Source organism: Oryctolagus cuniculus, chromosome 7, assembly GCF_051225735.1.
Source record: "Oryctolagus cuniculus isolate XC-2025 breed Fujian yellow rabbit chromosome 7, ASM5122573v1, whole genome shotgun sequence".
Lineage (NCBI taxonomy): Eukaryota > Metazoa > Chordata > Mammalia > Lagomorpha > Leporidae > Oryctolagus > Oryctolagus cuniculus.
In genome coordinates, this window is record NC_142873.1 from 119,012,092 (window position 1) to 119,036,858 (window position 24,767).

At 57.7% G+C, this 24,767-nt stretch overlaps 1 protein-coding gene across 1 annotated transcript; it reads right to left on the bottom strand.

Annotated features, from left to right (window-relative positions):
• Nucleotides 1–334: 334 nt before the first annotated feature.
• Nucleotides 335–21,998, bottom strand: CIMAP2 (ciliary microtubule associated protein 2). The gene is made up of 9 exons (XM_070078454.2): nt 20,011–21,998; nt 19,690–19,854; nt 19,422–19,544; nt 16,922–17,059; nt 16,654–16,797; nt 15,801–15,962; nt 14,802–14,909; nt 12,954–13,087; nt 335–468 (listed from the first exon to the last, which is right to left on the bottom strand). The coding sequence occupies exons 1-9, from the start codon at nt 20,245–20,247 to the stop codon at nt 396–398; spliced, it is 1,284 nt and encodes a 427-aa protein (XP_069934555.2). The 5' UTR covers nt 20,248–21,998; the 3' UTR covers nt 335–395.
• Between the last annotated feature and the right edge of the window lie 2,769 nt (nt 21,999–24,767).

Sequence of the window (24,767 nt, forward strand, 5' to 3'; positions counted from 1 at the left end):
GCCCCTCCTGTTGGAATGTAATGAATAAGGAGCCCAGCACGCTGGCTTTGCAGGAGAAGGGGCTCCCAGGGAGCTAACTGCTTTCCACCTGCACTCCCTGGGCTGCACTCCCTGGGCTGCCTGGCTCCCTGTGTCCTGTCGCAGGCTGATTTGCATTCTCAGGATAATGGATCTCTTGTAACAAAAGATATCCAGTCCCAGCTGTCTGCACAGACATTGCAACCTCAGGTCTGTGGTTCCCCAAAGCGGTCCCGCCCCACTTCTTCCTTCCAGTCCCCCACGTTCCCACAGGTCCTTTCTCCACGGGCCCCCACTCCCACTCCCACCCTCCCACTGCCATCTTTGTCTCTGGCCCGGGCCCCGCGGTCAGCGCAGACGGTCTCCCACACGTGGCTTTACGGAGTCGGATCTGAGCTGTGATCCACAACTGGAGGGCACTTCCCTTTGGTAACAGGTGTGATCCTTTCCCTTTAAAAATAGAGAGAGAGAAAAATGGGAGTGGTCCCTTAGAAGGGAGTGGGCTCTCCAGCCCTGGAGGGCACCCACAGGGGATGAATAAGTACCTACTGGTTGTGGGGAGTCCCTACAGTGGGTCAAAGGTCAAAAAATTTTTATGTTTTTTTTTTTTAATTTTTTTTTTGACAGGCAGAGTGAACAGTGAGAGAGAGAGACAGAGAGAAAGGTCTTCCTTTGCCGGTGGTTCACCCTGCAATGGCCGCCTCTGGCGCGCTGGCCAGCGCACTGCGCCGATCCAAAGCCAGGAGCCAGGTGCTTCTCCTGGTCTCCCATGGGGTGCAGGGCCCAAGCACTTGGGCCATCCTCCACTGCCCTCCCGGGCCGCAGCAGAGAGCTGGCCTGGAAGAGGGGCAACCGGGACAGAATCCGGCGCTCCGACCGGGACTAGAACCCGGTGTGCCGGCGCCGCAAGGCGGAGGATTAGCCTAGTGAGCCACAGTGCCGGCCCAAAGGTCAAAATTGATGACCTCCAATCCTTCACAATAAAACGACCTGATTGTAAGCAGATCTCTCGCTCCTCTGCAGCTAGGTCAGCTCAGCAGAGCACCCCACTGGCTCTGTAAGAACTTCAGGCAGGGGCCAGCGCAGGGCTCAGCAGGTTAAACAGCCACTTGGGCCATCTTCTACTGCTTTCCCAGGCCATAGCAGGGAGCTGGATCAGAGGAGGAGCCATTGGGACATCAACTGGCACCCATATGGGATTCCAGCTCCCCAGTCAGAGGCTTAACCTATTACACCACAGCACAGGCCCCAAATAAATAAATCTTTAAAAAAAAAATGCAAGTAAAATGTCATAGAGCCTGAAAGGTCATCCAGCCCAACCTTCAGAGGGAGCCTGAGGGCCAGAGAGGAGGGAACTTGCCTGAGGTCACCCTGAAGGCCAGAGCCAAGGCCAGTGTTCTGAGCAGAGGCCTTGACTTCAGCCCTGCGTTCCTCGCGCTGCTCTGATTCCTGGGAGTGGGGCCCTGAGGACTGGCATTCCCGTAGGAAGCCCTTGCTAGGGGCGGCCATTATGCCCCACACCTCTACACTTGCTGATGGCCTGTCTCTTGTCCACCCAGGGGTGGGCTCTGTGTGGATTTCCTCACTGGTGTTTTCCCGCACCTGGGCCCTGATGTGGGGTTTAGCAGGTGCTCCACAAATAGTGGTCCAAGGAAGGAGGGTGAGAGTGAGGGAGAGCTCACCAGGATAAAAGGGGCCTTTGCTGCCGTCCAGTGGGTCACCCTGCCCCTGACTCCTCTCGTCCCATCCCTGCTGCCCTGGCCTGGCCCAGAGCCTCAGCTCCCATCTAGCCACCAAAATCACCTCCTGCCTGCATCCCTGCCTACCCCACAAGGCCACAGAGTAAGTTTTTAAAACACAAGAATTACTTTCCATCGGAATCCCTCTACATATCTGGGAGAAAAATCTTTACAAAACACAAAACTGATAAGGGACTCAGGCCTAGAGCTTACAGAGACCTTTCAAAACTTAATCCAAGAAAACAAGCAAACCGTGTTTTCAAACTGTACAATAATTTAAAAACACTTTGCCAAACAAGAGATACAAAGACATGAAAAACTGCTTGACATCTCATCAGAGGAATGCAAATGCAAACCATCGTGAAATGCGTGCCTTCCAAATAAATCAGAAAAAAAAAGGCTAAACCAAAAACCAAAGAAACTGGCAACACCAAATCCTGACAAGCACACAGAGCAATTAAACCCCCCTACCTTGCTGGTGGAAATAGACCAACAAGAGTGCAGAGGGTGGGGCTGGCACTGTGGTACAGGGAGTTATGCCACCGCCTGCAAAACCGGTATCCCGTATGGGCACCAGTTGGAGTCCTGGTTGCTCCGCTTCTGATCCAGCTCTCAACTAATGTGCCTGGGAAAGCAGCACAGGATGGCCCCTGCAGCTAAGTGGGATACAGAGGGAGCTCCTGGCTCCTGGCTCCTGGCGTCAGTTTGGCCCAGCCCTGGCCATTGTGGCCATTTGGGGAGTGAACCAGAGGATGGAAGATCTCACTCTCTCTCTCTCTTTCTATGCCTATTTCTGCCTTTCAAATATATAAATAAATCTTAAAAAAAAAATAAGAGAGAGAGTGCAGCTGTTTCAAAATCAGTTGGCAGTTTCTTATCAAGTTACACCCACTCTTACCAATCAGCCTAGGAATCCTACCCAAGAGAAATGAAAACATAGATCAATATTGATAGCTGTGTTAATAAAAGTAGCCCTAACTAGAAACAGTCCCAATGTCCCCAACGTGGGGACAGATAAACGACGGCACACCCGTGGGAAGGGCACTAGGAAGCGTGCAGCGGGGAGGAATCTCAGGCAGCGCTGTGCAAAATGGAAGCCCCAGCCACAGAGCGCCACACGGGGACCATTCCACTTACATGGCCCCTGGAAAGGACAAAGGTGGGGCGCGGGGGGGGGGGCGCCCTGCCTGCAGGCGACAGCAGTTCTGAGGGGTGGTGGTCGTCGCTGTCTCGCCGGCAGAGATAACACAGCCACATGCGTTTGCCAAAACTACCATGCTGAAAAAGGATGAACTCTGTTGCATGTAAGTTCCGTATGTCTGACTTTGAAAACACTCCTCTGGCTTCTTACCTGCAGCTCAGCTTGGTGTCCCAAGGCAAGCGCGGCTCTGGCCAACCTCCGCCCACACATTCTCCGCTCTTCCCCTTGACCCGCTCCACGCCTACGCGTCACTCAAAGTGAACCCCGAGCCGTTTGCTGACACGGCTCCAGCTTTTTTGCTTCCTTTCTTTGGCCAATGTCCTTCCCTGTGTCCTAAAACTTTGTCCTCTTCCCTGGAACAAGTGAACCTTTGTGGAAGAGCGCAGCTCGGAGCCAGCCAACCGCTGCTGCAGACGGAGGCGGAGCGGCCCGCGCGGCTCACGGCCCTGTGTCGAGATCCCGTGCAAGGGGACTCCGCAGCTACTCCCTTTCCCTGGAACCTGGGCTGGCCTTGTCACTTGCTGTGGCCGACAGAAGGTGCTAGAATGGCATGGCATTCCGAGCCAGGGCTGCAAAAGGCCTTGTGCATGTGCTCGTTCAAACCCAGCCTCCTCGTGCAAACAACCCTGGGCCCCACTGCCGCGGGGCGGGAGCCGGTCTAACTGTTCCACCCAGGACCACCCGCACACTGACAATGACCGAAGGCTTTGCTGGCAGCCACTGGTGGGCTGTAACAAAAGCTGACAGAGTCAGGGACTCACTGTGGCCCTGGCAAAGCTACCGCGACCTCATCTGGATAACAGAGATGGTATCTACCTCCAAGGGCCTCGGGAGGCCCAGAGGAGATACTGTCCAAACAGAGCACAGGACAGCGCCTGGCCCGATCGCCTTTCTGAGCCCAGCTCCACGTCTGAGAGCCGGCTCAGATGCAGCTTCTTCCAAGCAGTCTTCCCAAGTCTCCAAACTGGGTGTAGCCCTTCTGCCCTTTGACCTCACACAGCACCTCCTCATCACACTCCTGTGCAAACTCTCCTCGGGAGTCTGCACCCTGGAAACCCAGACAGGGCCTGGAACGCAAGCATCTGGAACAGGTGTAGCCTCCAAGTCAGGAAAAGATGAAATCATTTGTGCAGGCCTGGGACCGAAAGGCTGTCCCCCTCCCACCTTCGACACGGTCCCAGAAAGCATCTTACATGTGGTTGACAGTCAATGCATCTCGAATTGAATTAGGGATTCTTGCCCTCCTAGGAGGCAAGGACAACCTGCAGGAGAGTTTGGGAGCTGTCACCGAGACAAGCGGCCACTACTGGCCAACAGTGGGAGTGCACCAGGAATGCAGAACACACCACCATCTGGCAGGAACACCGGGCCTCAGAGAGCCGCTCCTCCTGCAAGCTGCAGGGCCCTGCTGAGGCTTGCTGGCCAGGGGACAGGGGAGGGAGGCGACTCTCTCTTCCCAACAGACCCTGCCCTGTGAGACAGATTCATCGTTCCCACCCCAGCACGGAGTCTTGCTTCATTGTACAGGGTCATGCAGCTAGGAGTCAACAGGTGCACCTGTATCTTCTCCTGATGCCCATGAACTTGTCCGAGCCTCCAACCGGCCATGGCCCACTGAGATGTCCAAGCTGATCTGAATGAGGCCATGGAGCAGACCTGACTGTCCTGAACGGGGAAGAGTCCAGACTGCCTACTGGGACCCTGGCTGTGTCCATGCTGAGGTCATTTAGGGAGGAAGGTGTGCCTGAGGGAGGTCAGGCGACTCGCCGATGCCACAAGTCTCCCTCTCGCCAACCCCAGGCTCACTTTCTTAGGGTTTCGTAACCCCGAGGGTTCCTGAACCAAGCAACTGGGACCGAGACACGAGGGGCAAAGCTGAGTCCCATCCTAATGGGACACCACCCGAGTGGCTCTTCCCAGGGATTCCCTCCCGGGTGTACAAGGAAGGCAGCTTTCCAGCTGCCAGGAAAAGGCCTTGCTGCTACATAGAGCCTGCCCCATCAACACCCCGACACATGCTGTTCACTTCTGCCACACCTTTCTCTGCACCGCACTTGGCCACCCCTGAGCAGGACACGCTGGTCCATGCCTCCTCTCCCATGCTGTCCACCTGGGATGTCCCTCTCTCCACTGGGCCTTCTATTGTGTACCTCACACTGCTCCGCACCCCCCCTTCCCGCTGCCCCAAGGCCTGTGACCTTCTGAGAGCAGGACCCCTGGCTTCCAGCAACATTTTTGTCTCCCCTACCAGCCTGCCCCATCCAAGATCAACATTTCTCCCTGTGCGGGGTTGGGGGAGCCCTGCCCACCCCTCCAGGCCACGGGCCAGGCATGCTCCACCACCTCACACCTGTCAGCCCAGGAGTGCGCTCCAGTCCCCTCCCCCATCAAAAATTCAGGGAGAAGAAAGGGAGGAAAAACAGAAATATGGCCTCTGTCCCCACTGGGTGCCATGCTGTTACTATGGCAATAGCAGCCTGATGTGCTGCATAGGAAATGCGTAGAGGGCGGGGCTGGGTGGAGGAGGAGGAAGAGGAAGAGGGGGAGGAGGGGGACTCCTTGTGCTGAGGTTCCTAGGAGCCCCTCTTTCTTACCCGGACTTCCAGATCTCACCAGAGCGGCACGCACACAGGTAAAGGAAAGTCACGCGAGAGCAGATGGGGAGAGAACAGGGAGATGGGGGTGCCGAAGGCCAGCTCTGCCTCGGCCTTCCCTCCAAGCCCCATCTCCCAGAAAGCTCCTGTAAAGCACTGTGGCATGGGACAGGAGGCCTGGGTCCCTGGCAGCCCCCTGCCTGCTCTCGAGCCGCCCTGTAACTGCGGGAGTGAGTGAGAGCCTGCCCCGGGAAGCTGGGAGCCACCAGGGGCAGTGCTGTCCTGTCCTCTGCCACCCCCAGGAGCCAGCAGGGGGCCTGGCCTGTGATCCGCGCTCAGCCCCTTGGTGAGGGGTGCATGCACTGGGCCATTCGCTGACAGTGACTCTGGGGAAATCACGTTCAGTCTCCAAACTTCCATCTTCTCCACTGAAAACATTGAGGGTGACACCCATCCTTCAAAGCTATCACCCACAGTCAGACACACACAAAGTGACTGAGTGCGTGGAAAACACGCTCCATGCACAGGAGAAACCTATTATCATTTCTGAGAATGGTATCTCAGATCTCCACCTCAGGTTTCTGGACAAGGAATACTTTAGTTGTAAATCTAAAAAAAAAAAAAAAAGTTTACAGGCTGAAGTCACTGGTATCCACCATTTCCTCTGAAATCTATCAAAAATAAAAGATGATTAATAGGCAGATAGGCAGATGGGTAGGTAGAAAGGTAGGTCATAAAACACCCAGAGTAAACCAGGAAGCATGACCTACACTGGCAGGATACAGGTGTACACTGTAAACTTTTTCAACTTTGCTGTATGTCTCGAAAGTTTCATAACAAAATGGCAGGCAAAAACAGAAAGCGAAAAAGGGAAAATAAACTTCTGCCGAATCAAACTGAATGTTTTGCTTTTGGTTCTTCCGCGGCATCAGCCAGACATGGCCCTTTCCACCAATGCATGTGCTTTTGCGTCTTTTTTTTTTTTTTTTTTTTTTTTTGACAGGTAGAGTTATAGACAGTGAGAAAAAGACAGAAAGATCTTCCTTCCGTTGGTTCACTCCCCAAATGGCCGCTACGACCGGCGCTGTGGCGATCTGAAGCCAGGAGCCAAGTGCTTCATCCTGGTCTCCCATGCGGGTGCAGGACCCAAGCACTTGGGCCATCCTCCACTGCCCTCCCGGGCCACAGCAGAGAGCTGGCCTGGAAGAGGAGCAACTGGGACTAGAACCCGGCGTCCATATGGGATGCCAGTGCCGCAGGTGGAAGATTAACCAAGTGAGCCACGGCGCCGGCCACATTTTTGCGTCATTTAACAAGTGGTCGCGCGCTCCGTCCGCATGGACACAGGTGGAGGACAGGAAGGCTCTGTTCAGCAGGACTAGGGGCCTAAGAGCGAGGAGTTGTAATATCCCAGGGAAAGTGCTCCAACCTGGGAATGCACAACATGCTGGGAATGAAAAGACACGGTTGGGAAGGCTCAGAATGCCTATTTGTGCAGAGCTGTTAAGGACGAATAGGAGATTTCCAGGGGGAAGACGTTCAAGAACAGAACAGCTGGCCGGGCTGCAATGGAGCCCGCAGGCCCACATGGCCAGCAGGTGACCCGCTGCTGTTAAAGTGATCTGCCTGCAAGATCCAAGAGACCCAGACAGGGAGCCAGGTGGCCAGTCAGGCCCACTGGCCAGTCTGCCACATGCTGGAGCGAAGCACCTATCACATCCACCGCTGGAAAGAACGAAAACCAAAAGACTTCTTCTCCCACACAAGAGTTAGACCCCAGGCCCCGCGGCTTTCGGGAAGAAGCAGATAAGGCTTGGCAGTGAGGGTGAGGAAGGTTAGCTGTACCCGCACAGTCCAGGGCAGGCTTCGCGTAGCTCCCACACGGGCCCTGCCCGGCCCCGACTGAAGACAAAGCACAGGCGGAAGGCGTGTGTTGGGTCACCTGTGCCCTCTTCCCAACCCGGCCAAGGGGCCAACCTGGAGCACAGACCGAGTCCCAGCCATGCGTTTCTGCTCCGTGCGCCGCTCTGTCTGGCTGCAGGACGTGGCGATTCTCTGTACCCCACCTCGCCAAGCCTCCCTAATCCACATGAAAGGGGAAGCCACGTGGGGAAGACTGCATTGACAATCACTCTTTGCATTTCTATGTATTTTTAAAGATTTATTTATTTGTTTATTTAAAAGGCAGAGTGTTGGGCAGAGCTGCACCCCATATGGGCATCAGTTCGAATCCCAGCTGCTCCACTTCTAATCCAGCTCCCTGCTAATGTGCCTGGGAAAGCAGTGGAAGATGGCCCAAGTGTTTAGGAGACCTGTAAGAAGCTACTGACTCCTGACTTTGGCCTGATCCAACCCTGATGGTTGCAGCCATTTGGGGAGTGAACCAGCAGATGGAAGATCTCTCTATCTCTCCCTCTTCCTCTCTCTGTCTCCCTGCTTTCTCTCCCTGTAACTCTGCCTTTCAAATAAATACAATAAATGTTTAAAATAAAATAAAATAAATTGAAATATAAGGCAGAGCATCAGAGAGGGAGAGAGGGGAAGAGAGAGATCTTCCACCCACTAGTTCACTCCCCAAATGGCCACAAGAGCTGTGTCTGGGCCAGGCCAGGAGCCAAGAACTCCATCCAGGTCTCCCACTTGGGTGGCAGGCACCTAAGTACTTGGTTCATCATCCACTGCCTTCCAAATGCATTAGCAGGGAGCTGGATCAGAAATGGAGCAGCTGGGACTAGAACCAGCACACCCATATGGGATGCCAGTGTCACAAGCAGTTTCTTAAACTACAACAACACCAGCCCAAGTTTCTGTATTTGTATATATTATGTATTCCCCCTTTCTTGAGCTCTCCATGTTAATTCACTTTTCATTTGACTGGATGTATTCTCCAGTAATATTTTCTGAAAAGGCACATTAGTGTGTACCCTGAATCCTTGTGAACTCTCATTTGCCTTGCCCATGAATGCTAGTTTAGATTCTACAGTCTCCCTTCTTGTTCATGAGGATTCTAGACACAGTATTTTTGGTTGTTTCAGAAGAGAAGCTCAAAACACAACTGACTGTCTTTGATTTAGACTGCAGATGTGTTTATTTTTTAACGTGATACTAGACAAATTTTTAAAAGACTTATTGTATTTACTTGAAAGGCAGAGTTGGTGGGGGGAGATCTTCCATCCTTTGGTTCATTCCCTAAATAGCTTCAACATCCAGTGCACCCTCTGCTGGCTCCCAGGCGCATTAGCAGGGAGCTGGGACTTGAACCGGTGCTCTGATGTGGGATCCTGGTGTCCCAAGCAGCAGCTTAACCCTCTGTGCCACAATGCTAGCCCCAGAGCACTTTTTAAAAAAAAATAATAGGCTCTCTTTATCTCAATGGAGCTTTCTGTGCTATGAATATAGTATAAGAGGCAAATACTCATTTACGTACTGTACCACATTTGTCTTCTTAGCGTCACAACTTTAAAATCAACTCCTGGACTTTTTAGTGAACACATATGTGGTTAGAAATCATGCTGACTTTGCCCTCCTTAGCAATATTTACAGTCTCGCTTATTTTTCTTGTCTTACTGCATTTGCTAGAACCTCCAAAGCAACGCGGGGTGATGCCAGTGACGCAGGCAATCATGGTGAGAGGACTCTGCACCCAGGGTCCTGGTCTCCTCTGTCGCAGTCCCCACGCCCTCTAGGACTGTTCCCCCTCCTCTATCGATGGCTCCACTCTGAGACAGGCTTTTCCTTGGGTCTTTGACGAGGGCAACATCTGCCCCTACACCTGCTTTGCCCGGGAGCTGCACACTTTAAGCCTCTACAAAGAATGCACCCCCAGTATGAATAAACAAAACACCGAATTCCACCATGGCCCAGGCGGACGCCAGGGAAGAGGGAGCTGGCACCTGCAGACCACAGGACAGCACCCACGGGTGGAGGCGTCCACGGGGCCGACCCCTGCAGTCATCATGCCCGCTTGGCCTCATTTCTCAGATGAGAAGAGTCTGTCTCTCGGTGACTTGGCCCAGGTCACACAGCATAGGGGTGAGCTGGAAATCACAAGCCTGGTCACATGGGAAATCCTGTGGCTCCCACACGCCCGAGTGCTGCAGGGGGCACCAGGGGTGGGAGGGAGACAGGTGCTGATGGACCGTGTGGGAGGGACATGGCCCTGGAAGGGAGGACTGGATCCCACCCTGACTCTGCAGCTCAGCAGTGGAGCAACGGGTGAGTTGCTCCTCTCACTTCCCCTCTGCACGTGGAAGGCGGCCACGCGCCTTGGCCAGGAAGGGGTGGAAAAGGCAGTGCACACCAGAAGTGTCCCTCAGGCCCTGCTGCTGCTCAGAGCAGTGGCTGCAGGCATGGCTCTCCCCTCGCTCTGCAGCCAGCCTGCCCGGAGACACATAAGGAAACAGCGAGGGCAGAGGAGGCATCGGGGGACAAGGACGCTAATGCGCGTGGGGACGAAAGTGCGGGGAGGAGGCTGGAGAGCAAGCTGCCTGCGGGGAAAACCTGCCACTTCCCGCTGCAAACCCCAGGAAGGCCCAGCAACTGGCGACACCAGCACCGTATCTCAAAAAGCAGGCAGGAGACCACGCACTGAAAGCAGGAGGCCAGCTGGACCTGACTTTCAGCTGCTCAAGGCCAGCTGGAGACAGGGAGGTGGGGTGTGTGGAGCAGTCCCAGTCCCATGAGACCAGGCACAGCCCATGGCCACAGTGTGACCACTGCGGGCTAGGAGGAAGGCCACGTCCTCTTCTCCTTCCTTGAACACCAGCAGCCACCCCCACCCCCATCGGGGACGGAGGTTCTCTCTAGAGAGGCCAATTGCTCCCAGAGAACCTCCTGGAAACACTGGCACTGAGCGTCTCTCAAGAGAAGGGCAGGTGCCCAGGGAAGCCACCATGCACAGGCCCTACCCAGACGCAGCATTTTCCAGTGCCTTCCTCTTCAATGTGAGGAAAGACAGAAGAAAAGAAACGCAGAAGAACTGGAGACAACGCGGGGAGCAAATAACTTCAGGGACCGTGTAGCTAAGATCCTCGGACAAAAGCGCTCGCAACACACATGGCACAGAATTCGGAGCTACGCAAAGAATGTTCAAAGGAGCGAAACGCAGCTCTTGGGAACTGCAAAATATGACAGCCAAAATATTCAAAAGCAGCAGTAGGGCTGGAAGACAAAGACAAGGAAATTGTATCAGAAAATAAGAAAAAGGGGGAGAAAAAGACAAGAGAAGCAAACCGGGGCTGCTAACATCCGTCTAAAGACATTCCCGAAAGAGAGGAGAGAGGAAGCAGAGGGCAGGAAGGCAGCAAAGACAAACACTCAAAACAACAAATTTCCCCCGAGACAGAGCGTGCTCAGATCTGTGTGGCTGTTGTTTTAAAATTCTTATTTATATGTTTGAAAGGCAGAGAGAAAAACAAAGAGAAAGAGATCTTCAACTGCTGGTTCACTCCCCAAATGTGCCCTCTCCCCAACAACTGAGGCTACGCCAGGCTAAAGCCAGGAGCCTGGGACTCCATCCAGCTCTCCTACACGGGTGGTAGGGACCCAAGTACTGGGGCCACCACCTGCTGCCCCTGGGTGTGCATTAGCAGGGAGCTGGAATTAGCAGTAGAGCTGGGATTTGAGCCCAGGGACTCCCAGGTGAGCTGCGTGCACCCCAAGAAGTATTACTTGCTGCACCAAAGGCCTGCCCCTGCTGACTTTCCAGATGGAAAAACCATGCTGAGGCCCTCGTCATGGAATCTCAGACTACAAGGAACAGAGAAAAGGCCCTGAAAGCTTCTAAAAATGGAAAACGCAGGTCTTGTGCAGAAGACAGGAAACCAGAACGCATCAGGCCCCTCGACACGCAGGCCAGAGGCCAGGACGAAGGAGAGGGAGGCCCACAAAGCTCCTCCTGAGGACAATGAGTTCTGGCCAACTTTTATTCCCAGCTAAACTATCGATCAGAAGTGCAGGCAGGAAAAATGCAAACACCTCTTGAGGCATGCAGTCTATCCAGAATCTTACCCTCCACTGCCCTGTCTCAGGAATCCACCACCACAAGGGAGCTAAATCAAAAAGGATGAAGACATGGGATGACGTTGATGGGGAAAAATGCATTTTAAAAATTCCAGGGCTGGCACTGTGGCATAGTCGGTAAAGCTGCCACCTGCAGTGCTGACATCCCATATGGATGCCAGGTCGTGTCCCAGCTGCTCCACCTCTGGTCCAGCTCTCTGCTATGGCCTGGGAAAGCAGTACAAGATGGCCCAAGTCCTTGGGTCCCTGCACCCACGTGGGAGACCTGCAAGAAGCTCCTGGCTCCTAGCTTCGGATCAGCCCAGCCAACTGGGGAGTGATCCAGCAGATGGAAGACACCCCCTCCCCCTCCGCCACCTTTCCCTCCCCCTTCCCTCCCCTTCTGTGTAACTCTTTCAAATAAATAATTTTTTTTAAATCACATTTTTTTTTTTGACAGGCAGAGTGAACAGTGAGAGAGAGAGACAGAGAGAAAGGTCTTCCTTTTGCCGTTGGTTCACCCTCCAATGGCCGCTGTGGCCGGCATGCTGCAGCCGGCGCACCATGCTGATCCGAAGGCAGGAGCCAGGTGCTTCTGGTCTCCCATGGGGTGCAGGGCCCAAGTACTTGGGCCATCCTCTACTGCACTCCCGGGCCATAGCAGAGAGCTGGCCTGGAAGAGGGGCAACTGGGACAGAATCCGGCGCCCCGACCAGGACTAGAACCCGGTGTGCCGGCACCATAAGGCGGAGGATTAGCCTAGTGAGCCACGGCACCAGCCCCCAAAAAAATCACATTTCAAAGCTGGCTTCCCCTGAATGCAGTCCTCTTGATCTCACCATAATGTGCAAAAAACAAAAAGCTCAATCCTAAAGTGCATGTTTATTCACACTAACATTTTGAAGTTGCAAGTAGGTTGCCACTGACAGCCTCTTGGGACCATAAAACACGGCAGCAGCCAACACTTGCAAGCTGCCGCGGAGTTTGCCCCTGCATTTCCTCGCCTTTTCTTTCTCAGGCTTCACAACAGCCTCCTCCAACCCCACCACCAGACAGATTCTCGGTGGCTAGGCCACTCAGGGCAGGGCCCAGCCTCCGTGGGCTGTGGGGGGAGGGCTGATGCTGATTGAGAGCCTCTTCCTTGCTAAGAGCTTAGATCATCTCATTTGCGTCTCCTCAGCCATCTGTGCTTTGACAGGGGAAGGGAATGGGCTCAGAGAGCTTCGGCAGCTCCCCCAACTCACACAGCCTGCCAGTGGCAGAACCAGGCTCTGAGCTTGGACATCTCTGCCGTTTGGCTGGCATTAGCCAGCGGCAGCTGTGCTCCCCAGGGGGTCCAGCCTGGGCAACCCCAGCCCGCCCCAGAGCAAGCTCCTCTCCCGGGGCTCCAGCGGCACTCACTGCATGAGGGTGTCCCGGGCTGGGTCCGAGAGGTAGCGCTTGGAAACTCCCAGGTACAGGGACCGGTATCGCTTCCGTCTATCCTTGGTCTCCATCAGCCTGGTGTTTAAGTAGCGGCCCACACCTACGGGGTTCTGCACCAGGAGAGAACGGCAGGAAGGACATGAGCCAGCCTAGCAGAGGCCATGACCGCCGGCCACCCCCCGCACTCCTCCCTCCTCCATCTGTCAGTGATGTGTTGATGGTGAGGTCTCTAACCTGGAACCTCAGAATGTGACCAGATTTGGAAATGGAGCAGTTGTAGACATAATTAGCTAACTGTGGTCGGTGGGATGTTGATCCACTGTGACTGGTGTGGGGGAGGCCTGTCGGGGGGTGTGGGTCGGGACTGTGACTGGTGTGGGGGAGGCCTGTGGTAGGGGGGCGGGGAACAGGCTCCTGGGCTGGACGGATGAGCACAGGGCCTTCCTGGACCCCAGCCCTCCCATCAGCCCTTCCTCCTGGGGATGGCTGGGCCTGTGGAAACAACATGCTCACTTGGCTCTCTCTCAACATCTTACTCGGGGTCCCTGTGTGAAGCGCCGCCCCCGGCCCCCACCACAGCCTTGCCAGGCTGCAGGCTGGAGGACAGGAAGGGAAGTCGGACTGCGGGCCTGGACAGCTGGTCAGCAGAGCACTCGCCTAGCGGGGCAGGCACACTGGGGACGGGCCGGCGCTGGGGGAGCTAAGGAGCTGGGGGAGCTGGCAGGCTCCCCTTCAACGAGGGAGCGCTCAGAGGCAGGTGCCGGAGGGGATGGTGGGAGGAGCAGATCGGGGAGGTAGGTAAGGTACACACCAGAGTACCCAGGGTGACAGGGGAGACCTTCAACATAGAAAGCTGTCTGAGCAGGCAACACCAGTCAGTGCCACTGGGAACTAGCATGGGGGCTCCCTGATGGGGGCTCCTGGGGTGTGGGGGCAGGGGGCACGCCGGTGAAGCCACTTTGTACTAATCCATGGAGCTGCTCTCTCTGTGCACCTTTCTGTCTGATCATTAGACACCAGGGACAGGTGTTGTGGCTCAGCAGGTTACGATGCCACCTGCAATGCCGGCATCCCATAGGGGCGCCAGTTCGAGTCCCGGCTGCTCCACTTCCAATCCAGCTCCCTGCTAATGCACCTGGGAAAGCAGAAGACGGCCCAAGTGCTTAGGCCCCTGCCACTCACACAGGAAACCTGGATGGAAGACCAGAGCTCCTGGCTTCCACCTGGCCTAACCCTAGCCATAGCAGCCATTTGGGGAGAGACCAGGGGGTGGAAGATCTCTGTCTCTCCCTCCATAGCTCTGCTCAACAAGGTCAATGCTCAAGGGCCCTGTGTAAACTAAGGAGCCAAGGTCCCAGAGCCCAGGGGCTGACTTGCATCACAAGACTGAGAAATTGAGAGCTAGGTCACCTGCGTGGGGATGGCTGCCTCTGTGGAGGCGGAGAGAGTGGGAGGGGAAGAAGGCAGAAGGGGCCTTGCCCAGCCAGAGTGACAGCTGCTCCCGAGGCCTCAAAACAGAGAAATCGGAATTCCCTGGGGGAGATGGGAGCATGGGTTCTGGAGCAGCGTCTTCGTCCGCAGACTCCCAGCACCCCCCCGCCCCGGGCTCCCGAAGCTGAGGCCCCGCACAGGGTCCAGGGGTCCGGCAGGCTGTGCTCTCACCCGCCCTGCAGTGACCCTGGCACCCCACTCAGTGTGAGGATGCGTGCCTTAGAGGAACAAGGCGGTGGCCATGGGGGCCAGTCCCTTGGGACTCAGGGCCCAAGACAGGTCTGAGCGCTCCCCGCCCCTCCCCACCCTCGCCCTCCCAGCCGCCCCAAGCACCTGGTAGGTCTTGATGCTGGTCCGCTTGGAGGCCAGGAGGAAGGGGGGCAGGCTGGCGTACTGGCACTTCTTCTCCTGCGGAAGCCACGAGCCAGGGCCAGACGTGGCCTGGGAGCCAAGAAGGAAGGCAGAGCTAGAGGGCCTGGCGGGTGAGGGTTCTCGGCACCCAGCAATCCTTGAGCCGGGGATGGTGGAGGGACCCAGCCAGGCCCCACAAGGGGGTCCGAGGGGGCCCTCCTCCAACCTCCGCCTATAAGCCAGGCTCTCAGGGCCCTCACGGTCTGGCAGGTGCAGTGAGAGGCTCTGGGCCACAGCCTGGACAGTGGAGGCCATGCCGGCCTGTGCCACACGGGCTGGGTCACCCCCTGCCCTCCTTGCTCTTATGGGGGGTAACCGAGTAGACCCCTCCCCAGATTGGGCCTCAGTATCCTCTTGTGAAATGTAAAAGATGACCCCTTCCATGGGGACTGGAAAGTGCCCAGTAGGTCTTGGGGAAGTGACATGCCCTCCCCGCCATACCACCCTAACTCCTTCCCCGACACTGCACACAGACATGCTTGGGGGAGAGGGAGGAGCCTGCTCAGAGCCCGGGCTGCGCTCTGCACGCCCAGAGAGGCACAGCTGCCCGCTGCCCTCTGAGGAGCAGGCGGGCAGACCCTGTGGAGGGTGGACCCCCTGGTCACCCTCTGCCCTGCCTCAGTCTCCCCTGCTCTTCCTCCAGGGCTCTGAGGGCTGGGTGGAGACGGGCACTGACTGGTCACTTCCTGGGTGCCAGGAGCCGCACTGTAGGCTCTGGGCATGCGGCCTCATCTGTCCTCACAGCCGCCTCGCTGGCCACATGGGGAATGGGCACACCTTACCCAAAGTGAGGGGTGAGGGCATGAGCGGGACTGGAAACAGGACAGTGCTCCCCAAGACTGTACGCTCCCTGGAAAATAGCCCCCACCGCGGAGAGCTGCCCTCCCAGACAGGCAGGTGGGTGGGGTGGGGGGTGCGGACCAGCTTCCGGGGACACTGGCTGACGGTGGCCCAGTAGATCCTCTCCGTGGGTGTCTCCGGGTTGCGGGGAAGTTTTGAGAAAACGCCGCGATTCTTGTTGTGACGTGAGTTCAGTTCTTCCACGAAGCTCCTGAAACTCATCAGTTCCCTAGCCTTTTTCTTCTGCAAGACAGCGGGGTGGGGGTGGGGGGGTCTGCTGTGCCAGGAAACTCCAGAGCCTTCTTTCTCAGCCCCCACCAGCAGTCAGAGCAAAGCCAGTGCTTCCGCAGGGTCACTCACTGCAGCCTCCCAACCCCCACCCCCACTGGCAGGTCAGGCTGGGGTCAGCCTGTCCCCGGCAGCACTGGACGTGCTGGGTGGCACCAGAGAGGACTTCCAGGGCCACAGCACTGCTCTGTGGGACACTGCGCATGCAGCCATGGTCCAAGCCCACAAAACAGATATCACCCAGACTGACAATGGCTCAGGGCGGGGGGAGGGGAGCTGGCAAGCTGAGACTCCACCCCAGTGTCCCCTCCCAGCCTTGGCCTCATCAACAGACCATACAGACCGGCACCCTCAAGCCCTGCAGGCCTCACGGCCAGCACCCGGCCAGCCCTGGCATCACGGGCCACGTGCACCCCTATGGAGTCCATGTTGGTGCAGTGATGGAGAAGAGGCCGTGAGACAGGAGGCCCCGGGCTCAAATCCCAGCCCTGCCCTCCCCAGCCAGGTGGCCAGCTACGGTTTCCTCTTCTAACCCCAGGAGGGGCTGAATTCCACCTGGCTGCAGGGCAGACGTAAGCAGGTGTGTGGTGTCTCTGGGATGGATTGGTGAGGCCTACCCAACCCCGCCAGCCTTCCAGGTGCGCACCTGCACAGAGTAATGACCGAAAGGCAGCGGCTCACTCCGTTCACCAGAGAAGATGTCATAAGGGCCGCGGGTGCCGATGGACCGAGCCACGTAGGTGTCGATGCTGCTCTTGAGGGTGTAGGTGCCGGGTCCTAGGCCACTGCCCTAGGGCACAGCAGAGGTGACAGTGCCGTCACCCTGGCAGTCACTCAGAATCCCCAGTGCCCTGGGGGCCTCCCTCCAGGAAGGTGTGGGCAGGCTGGTGGGCTTGGCCAGGGGAGGGCTGTACCTGGTGAGCCAGGGGGGACGGCTTCTTGCTCATCCTGCACAGCAGGCCCTCAGAGTGGGACCGGTTCCAGGCATTCTCCTCCAGCCGCGTGTAGGGGTTACCTCGCTCCCCATAATTCCCAGGGCCTGGGTAGTAGTTCTGTGGGGCAGGGGAGGGGACTGAGGGCATCCAAGGAGGAAACACTCGGGCCTCCCACCTCTAAGAGGGGTCAGGGTTTCAGGTCCCCGGGGTTACCCAACACACGGCACTGGTGCTGCTAGCACCTGCCCAGGGCCCCGCTGCCCCGTGCTGGTTCCATCTGACGGCTTCCTTCCCACATTCCGCACAACCTGAGCTCGCTGCTGCTACCCACGCCCATGCCGCCCTGCCCAGCTCGCTGCCCGGGCTCGCTCATGGTGTGCTCCCTCCCCTCGCCTTGGGGAAGCCACCAATCCTGCAGAGCCAGCCCAGCCGTCAGTCACCTCTCCTGGGGAGGGCTTGCCCTGTGGCCCCAGACGGATGCCTGCCGTGGCGGCCTCAACGGTCCCATCCTTCAGAGCCCTGCACACACTGTGCTGTGGACAGTGCTGGACACAGAAGGACCCAGGTCCTGGGTTCGGATCCTGGTTCTGCAGCTTCCTAGCTGAGAAACACCGAGCCCCGTGAGCCTCACATCCTCATCTGTGATGTGGGGATGGTAACACTTTGCTCCGGGAGGTAACGAGGAAGCTGAATAATGTCTGTGAAGCCCCCTGCACAGTGGCCAGCTCACAGTGGGCAGCAACATGAGTCAGAGTGGGGTGGCTGACAGTCTCGCAAGCAGAAGAGGTTAATAACTGTGGCTGGAATGACCATCGGGGGCTTGGAATGCCAGATCAGAAGGGAAGACGAAATTAGCACTAGGATGTAGAGGGGCTCCTTGGATACCCTTCGCAGGGTTTTTGCCGCTGTGCTGCACCTCCGGGCCACACGGGGTCGCTGCCGTTCCACGGATGACTCAGCCAGCCTAACTCCGGATCCTGGAAGCTGGTCCTGGGGAAGCCAGGCCCAGCGCAGGGCCCTCTGCTGGGGAAATCATGCCACTGCAGGCAGCAGCCTTGTTTATTTTCTCCATGGCCCAGGTGACCCAGTCCATCCTGGAGAAAAACTCCAAGGGCAGGAAGTTGGATCCCGGAATGGTGTGCTGGAAGTTGTGAGAGCTTTACCACCTTGGTTCTGGAGGCAGCCCCATGAGACCAAGTCAGTACTGTCTACATTCACACAGACGGGAAACTGAGTCTGAGAGAGGCAAACCACCCGTCCAGGGCCCCATCCCAGGCCCTGGGGTGACTGGGCAGGGAGCACCCTGTGGCCGGGAGACTGGGGGAATGAGGGTGGCAACAAAGGGGTGAGCGTGACCCCTGCCCTGAAGTTCAAGGGCAGCCCAAGCCCAGCGCCGACTGCTTCGCCAGTGTAGTCTCTCTCCTAACGTGAAAGCTTCAAGTTCCCATGTTCAGTATCACACTCAGGCTGACGTGATTTTTAACCGCCTGCTATGTTGCCAGAGCTGCTGGGGCCCAGGCAGCAAGGACTGATTTGGCAGCCAGTGGGGGAGTTTGGGAGAGGGGTTTTGTTAACACTGGGCCCCCAAGAGCAAGAAGGACCCCCCAAAGATGGGCAACAGGGGACGGTCCCCAGGCAGATGCCCCACCCCCCACCCCGCAGCACTGGGGCCAGGGACACAGGAAGGAGACAGACAGTGTGAGATGGGCAGGGCTGAGCCCAGACGTCAGACCCTGCCCCCACAGAAGGTCAAGGACAGAAATCCTGGACCCCCTGGACTCCAGCTCTGTGGGCTTGGGCTGCTGTCGCTCTCCATGCTCAGTTTTCTCATCTGTGAAGTGGACAAAGCGATGGTGCCCACCTCCCAGGGCTGCTGTGGGCCAGGACTCCCCAGGGCGCCGCAGGCCCCGGCTGGGCACCCACTCTACTACTTCCCAAGCGCAGGTAAGGGCTTGTTGGCTAAATGCCTCCCGGTCGCCCCTGCCTAAGCTGCCACAGCATCTGCCGGTCCCCGAGCAGGGCAGGGGGGATCTCCCTGAGGTCACAGAAGGCCCAGGCCCCGGGGGGAAGGCAGGGGCTTTGGGGCCTGCGGCAGCTCTCGCCTCCTCTGACCTCCAGGACCTGACCCGCAGAGGCTGCAGAGCATTACAGAGAGTGTCTGGGAGCAGCTGTGTGCACTCACTCGGTCTGAAAATGCCCACGGCCTGCCTGTTGTGGGCCAGGCTCTGCTAGGACCTCGGCAGCTGCCGTGAATGAGCCAGCCCTCGGGGCTGCTGTGCACCGAGCACCCGAGCCCCGCGGGCACTCCTGGAGGGGCGAGGAAGGCTTCCCAGGCGGCCTCCGCAGGAGCGGCGGGGAACGGCAGGTGCAAAAAAGCCTTCCCTGAGACGCCGAGGGGCTGTGGGGGCCCTGGACGGGAGGCTGGCCGGAGCGAGGCTGCTGCCAGCCAGTGTGGAGGGCCGAGCGCACCTGCACCTACCCCAATGAAGCCCCGGAAGCGCGCCTCCCCGGAGCTCAGCAGCCCCCGCGTGCTGCACGGCTTGTGCTGCAGCAGCTGCAGGAAGTCTTTGATGTTGTAGGAGCCGGGCCCCAGCTTCTGTCCCTGCACCAGGAGAAGAGAGCACGGGATGAACGCGGCCGGAAGGAGCCCGGGGGCGGCCGTGTTCCTTACCCGGAGAGCTCCGCCTGCGCCTGGACGACACCGGGACGGCCAACATGGGCGGGGGGCCCGGCCCCAGCCCCCGCACCTGCTGCTGCTTCTCTTTCAGGATGGCCTGGTACTGGAAGTGGGGCAGCTGGGTCAGCCGCGTGGCTTCCTGGGCCCGGGCCCAGCCTGTGCCCACCTCCTTCCTCAGCTTCTTCTTGCTGAAGCAGGTCTCCTTGGAGCTGTAGGTCCCTGGTCCTATGTGGGACTAAGGCAGAGCAGGGTGGAGGATGTGCCAGCCATACCAACCCTGCCCTGGGTGACGTGGCCAGCGCCCCCCACCGAAGCTGGTACCGGGGACAGGGGACTCGGAGGCGCGCGGCCAGACCATGCAGCAGGCGTCGCGCGAGCTATGCCGACTCACCACCTCCTCGGAGTAGCGCCGAGAATACGGGGCCTCCGTGAAGGTGCTGTACTTCTTCTGGTTGGGGTAGACAGCGGACACGTCGAACCTGGTGGGGGACCCAGGCCTGGTGAGAGCGCCCCGGGGTGGGGGAGTTGGTTTCCCAGGGGAGTGACTGTGGGCGGCGGCAGGGTGGCAGCGGCCTTGAACTCCGCCCCCTCCTCTGGCTGAAGGCTTCTCCATAGTCCTAATGCGCATTTCCAGGGCACACACTTTAGCTGTCTGCTGTAGTCCCAGAGTCCCAGCTGTGCGTGCACACAGAAGGTCACACACACACACACTCCTCCATGAAGAAAGGAGGCCAGACTCCCGGGTTTAAGTCCAGCCATGACTTTGTAGCCGAAGGACCTACTGCGCGCCAGGTCACGTGGCCTCCCTAAACCTGGCACACAGTGGGTGCTCTTAATATAGTGTGAGAAAAGAATTCTGGGCACGGAAGCTAGCAGAATGGGGGAAAGGAAGTTCAGCCCCTTGCCCCCAGTGGCTGCCCCAGGCTCCGCCCCTTCCCCACCCCCACCCTCCAGGCAGAGAGGGGCTGGGGGCGTTCACCTGTGGCTCTGCACGCCAAAAGGCGCCCCGCTGAACCACTTCGGGGCGACATTCGTGCCCATGGCGTCGGGGCAGGCCCAGCCGCAAGGTTCCCTTGGTGCTCGGCACCCCGCTGCTCCGCACAGAGCCCACCTCCCCGCGCCGCTCACCAGCACTGCCCGCCGCTGCCCCGGCAACCTGGGCCTTGTGATTCGTCCAGGTCCGCGCGCCGCGTGGGTGCCACGTGGCAGCCCCCCGCCGCAGTCCCTGCGCCGGCGACTGGCCCCTCCACCTCCCCCCACGTTTTCAAGATCCCCTTGCCAGAGACCGTCATCACGGCTGCCGACTTGGCGGCCCCTCGTGCAGCCCCTCCTGTCGCGTTTGGCGGCCTTTGAGACAAAATTTGCCCTGGTTGCTGGCCGGATTCTTGCGCCCCTGCCCACGGCCAGGGACCACGCAGACTCCGGAAGCGTCTCTCCGTGTTCCCCTGGGGCTGATGGGGGGTCCGCCCACCGAGTAGGGAGAGGGAGGCAGAGCTAGGAGCCCAGCGCATGGAGGGCAGGTGAGGTGGGAGAGCAGGCGAGGGCTCCACGCCTCCTGCACTCACCCTGCATGGGCAGGACCGACTCTGCGGGGTGCCTGGGCCCCAGATGTAGCCCCTGGGAGTCTGGTGACTCCAGTGTGGTCATGCCATTGAGAGAGGGAGGCCTGCAGATCACGGGAGACTGACTTCCTGGAGAATTCCAAACTCAGCACTGAAGCTTGGGTATGACCTGCCAGGTGAGAGCAGGAGCTGAGGGTGTGTGCCCCCCCACCCACACCTCAGGGCCGTGCTGTGGGTTTGTGTAATCCCATCCCCACTCTCACCTTTGCTCCCACCCAGGGGGCTGCAGGGAAGGCCGGCAGAGAGCCACGCCCATGCCAGGTGGCAGGAGTGAAGCCAGAGAAAGGCGGGATGTGCCCAGGGAGGCGGGGCCAGAGGCACAGTGGGTCTCGGGCCAGGCCCCGCCCAGCGTCCCTGACTCTGCAAGCCGGCATTTACCCAGGATGCAGAGGCAGGCAGACGCCGGGGCACTTGCGCCCTCCCTGCATGGCCGAGCTGTCGGTCAGCGGTGTCAGACCCGGTGAACACACGAGGATCAGACACCTGAGTCATCGGAGCAGACTCTGCCCTGTGGGTCACTTCCTTCTCCCAGCTCAGCACCCTTCCGGGCAAAGGAGGCCAACAGTCTCCCTCTGGCCAGGCTGCCGCGGGCACTGGGTGACTTAGCTCAGCTAGCACTAGGGGCACCCAGCAGGAGCTCAAGGAGGGGAGGCGCCGGCTCTCACAGAGGCGTCTTGCACTGACTGACAATGGACAATGGATGCTAAATGAATGGATGAATGAATGAATCCCATCCAGCTTCCCAGTGACACATAAATCCTCCTGGTGCTGCTGCTTCCTAGCGGGTGGCCTCAGGCCAGCGCCCTGGCCAAGCGTCAGTGTCCTCACCTGTGACATGGACAGGTGACTGTCACGGTGGTGGTGAGGCTTGGGTGGTGGCACCATCAAGCCCTGAGCCAGGGAGAGGCCTTCGGCGGGCCCTGGATCTGCTTGGGGACAATCGGCGGGCTCAGACCCACCTGCAGCTGCATTACATCCCTGCTGCCCGAGCCCCTTGGCTGCACACCTCGTGCGGGAGTGACCCGAGCATCCAAGCCAAAGTTCACATGCCTAGAGTCCTGGCTACTGGGCGGGCTGGGTGGGGTGGGTTGAGTCATTTAGGCCCCGCCCATCAACACGACTTCCTGGCCGGCCACTCTCTCTCTGCAGCCAGGCTGGGTGTAGCTCCTCCACTCCACTGCCCCAGTACAGAAAAGGAAACGTTGAGCTCTGGCCCTGGGTAACTGACCCTGGGTCACCCCGCAGGTTAGGGCTTCTCTGCCTCAGAGCCTCTGTTGGCCCAATGCAAACCAGCCAAGCTCCTCAGCTGGGCGGCGGCTCCCGTGTCAGGGCTGTGGCCTTAGGTAGGTAGCTCTTCCGTGTGGCATCGGCCTGGGGTGGCTTTTTAAAAGAGAATTATGGGCCAGCGCCGCGGCTCAATAGGCTAATCCTCCACCTGTGGCGCCGGCACCCCGGGTTCTAGCCCCGGTCTGGGCACCAGATTCTGTCCCGGTTGCTTCTCTTCCAGTCCAGCTCTCTGCTATGGCCCAGGAGTGCAGTGCAGGATGGCCCAGGTCCTTGGGTCCTGCACCTGCTTGGGAGACCAGGAGAAGCACCTGGCTCCTGGCTTTGGATCGGTGCAGCGCGCTGGCTGCAACGTGCCAGCCATAGTGGCCACTTGGGGGGGTGAACCAACAGAAAATGAAGGCCTTTCTCTCTGTCTCTCTCTCACTGTCTAACTCTGCCTGTCAAAAAAAAAAAAAAAAAAAAAAAGCCACCCCAGGTCGCGTGTGTGGCCTAGCAGTGAAGACGCTGGTGTCCCGCACTGGGTGCCTGCGTGCACTGCCTGGCTCCGGCCGCCTCTGGCTGCCCCAGGAGACAGTGGTAGCTCAAGCGATTGGATTCCTGCCACCGGCATGGGGTGACCCGGATTGAGTTCCTGACACCCAGCTGGGGCTGTTGCAGGCATCTAGGGGTGAACCAGGGCATGAGAGCTCTCTCTCCCTCTCTGTCTCTCAATTTTTTTTTTAAAGCCAAGCTCATCTGTTACAATGGATATTATTAAAAAATAGAAGTGGCATAGTGAGTAAAGCTGCTGCCTGCAGTACAAGTATCTCATGTGGGCGCCGGTTCGAGCCCTGACTTCTCCACTTCCAATCTGGCTCTCCACTATGGCCTGGGAAGGCAGTAGAAGATGGCCCAAGTGCTTGGGCCCCTGCACCTGCATGGGAGACCAGGAGGAGGCTCCTGGATCCTGGCTTCAGATAGACACAGCTCTGGCTGTTGCAGCCATCTGGGGAGTGAATCAGCAGATGGAAGACCTCTCTCTCTCTCTCTGCCTCTGCCTCTCTATAACTCTGGCTTTCAAATGAATAAATAAATCTTTTAAAAATATAAAAAAATAGCACCTACTGGAGTGCATGTAGAGAAATTGGAACCTCTGTGCCTCGATGGTGGGAAAGTGAAAGGTGCAGATGCGTGGAAAGCCAGCTGGCGGTTCCTCAGTGCATTAAACATAGGATTACCTCGTATCCCAGTGATTAAAGACAGACACATGAACAGATTTCTGTGGCTTTGTTCACAGCAGCAGTGTTTACAACAGTCCAAGGTGGAAGCAACCCTAGAGTACACCAACAGCTGAATGGGTAAACAAAATGCAGCATAAGAATACAATGAAATAGTATGCAGCCTTGAAAAGGAAAATCCTAATACATGATATACATAATAATGAAATTATCATTTAAAAATTTTTTAAATGTGTTTTCATTTTTATTTGAAAGGCAGAGAGACAGATAGAGAGTGGGCTGGCACTGGCATAGTGGGTAAAGCCACCGCCTGCAGTGCTGGCATTCCAGTTCAAGTCCCGGCTGCCTCACTTCCTATCCAGCTCTCTGCTATGGCCCAAGTCCTTGGCACTCATATGGGAGACCTGCAAGAAGCTCCTGGCTCCTGGCTTCAGAGTGGCCAAGCTCCACCACTGTGGCCACTTGGGGAGTGAACCAGTGGATGGAGGACCTCTCTGTCTCTCTCTCTTTCTCTCTCTGCCTCTGTCACTCTAACCTTTTAAATAAATAAATCAATCAGAATGAGAGAGAGAGAGAGAATCTTCCCTAGCCTGGTTCACTATGACTGCAACAGCCAGGCTGGGCCAGGCCAAAGCAAGAGCCTGGGACTCAGAGTCTCCCCAGGGGTGGCAGGGACCCAAGCACTTGAGCTGTCACCTGCTGCCCCCCAAGGTACACATTAGCAGGCAGCCGGAGCAGCAGTGAAGGAGTGGGACTTGAACCCAGGAGTTCTGATAGGGGATGGGGCCCTGAAGCCCTGTCTTAGGTGCTGCCCCAAGCGCCCGCCCCATTGAAGACATCATTCTAAATGAAATCAGCCAAACACGAAAGAAAGAATACTGTGCAGTTCCAGGTGTGTGCAGAGGTGGAGGACTTACATCCATGGAGACAGAAAGTAGCATTGTCGTTGCTGCGCACTGGGAGCAGGGGCAACTGGGATCGCTGTGCAGGGGTGTGGCACTTCCCTTTGGGGAGGATTGGAG

Coding starts and splice junctions, on each gene's coding strand:
- CIMAP2 (XM_070078454.2), bottom strand. CDS start 20,247: ATGCGCATTAGGACTATGGAGAAGCCTTCAGCCAGAGGAGGGGGCGGA. Junction 16,798..16,921: donor CGTCCCCCCTGGCTCACCAG/GTACAGCCCTCC, acceptor GCTGTGCCCTAG/GGCAGTGGCCTAGGACCCGG. Junction 14,910..15,800: donor GCCAGTGTCCCCGGAAGCTG/GTCCGCACCCCC, acceptor CTTGGCTCCCAG/GCCACGTCTGGCCCTGGCTC.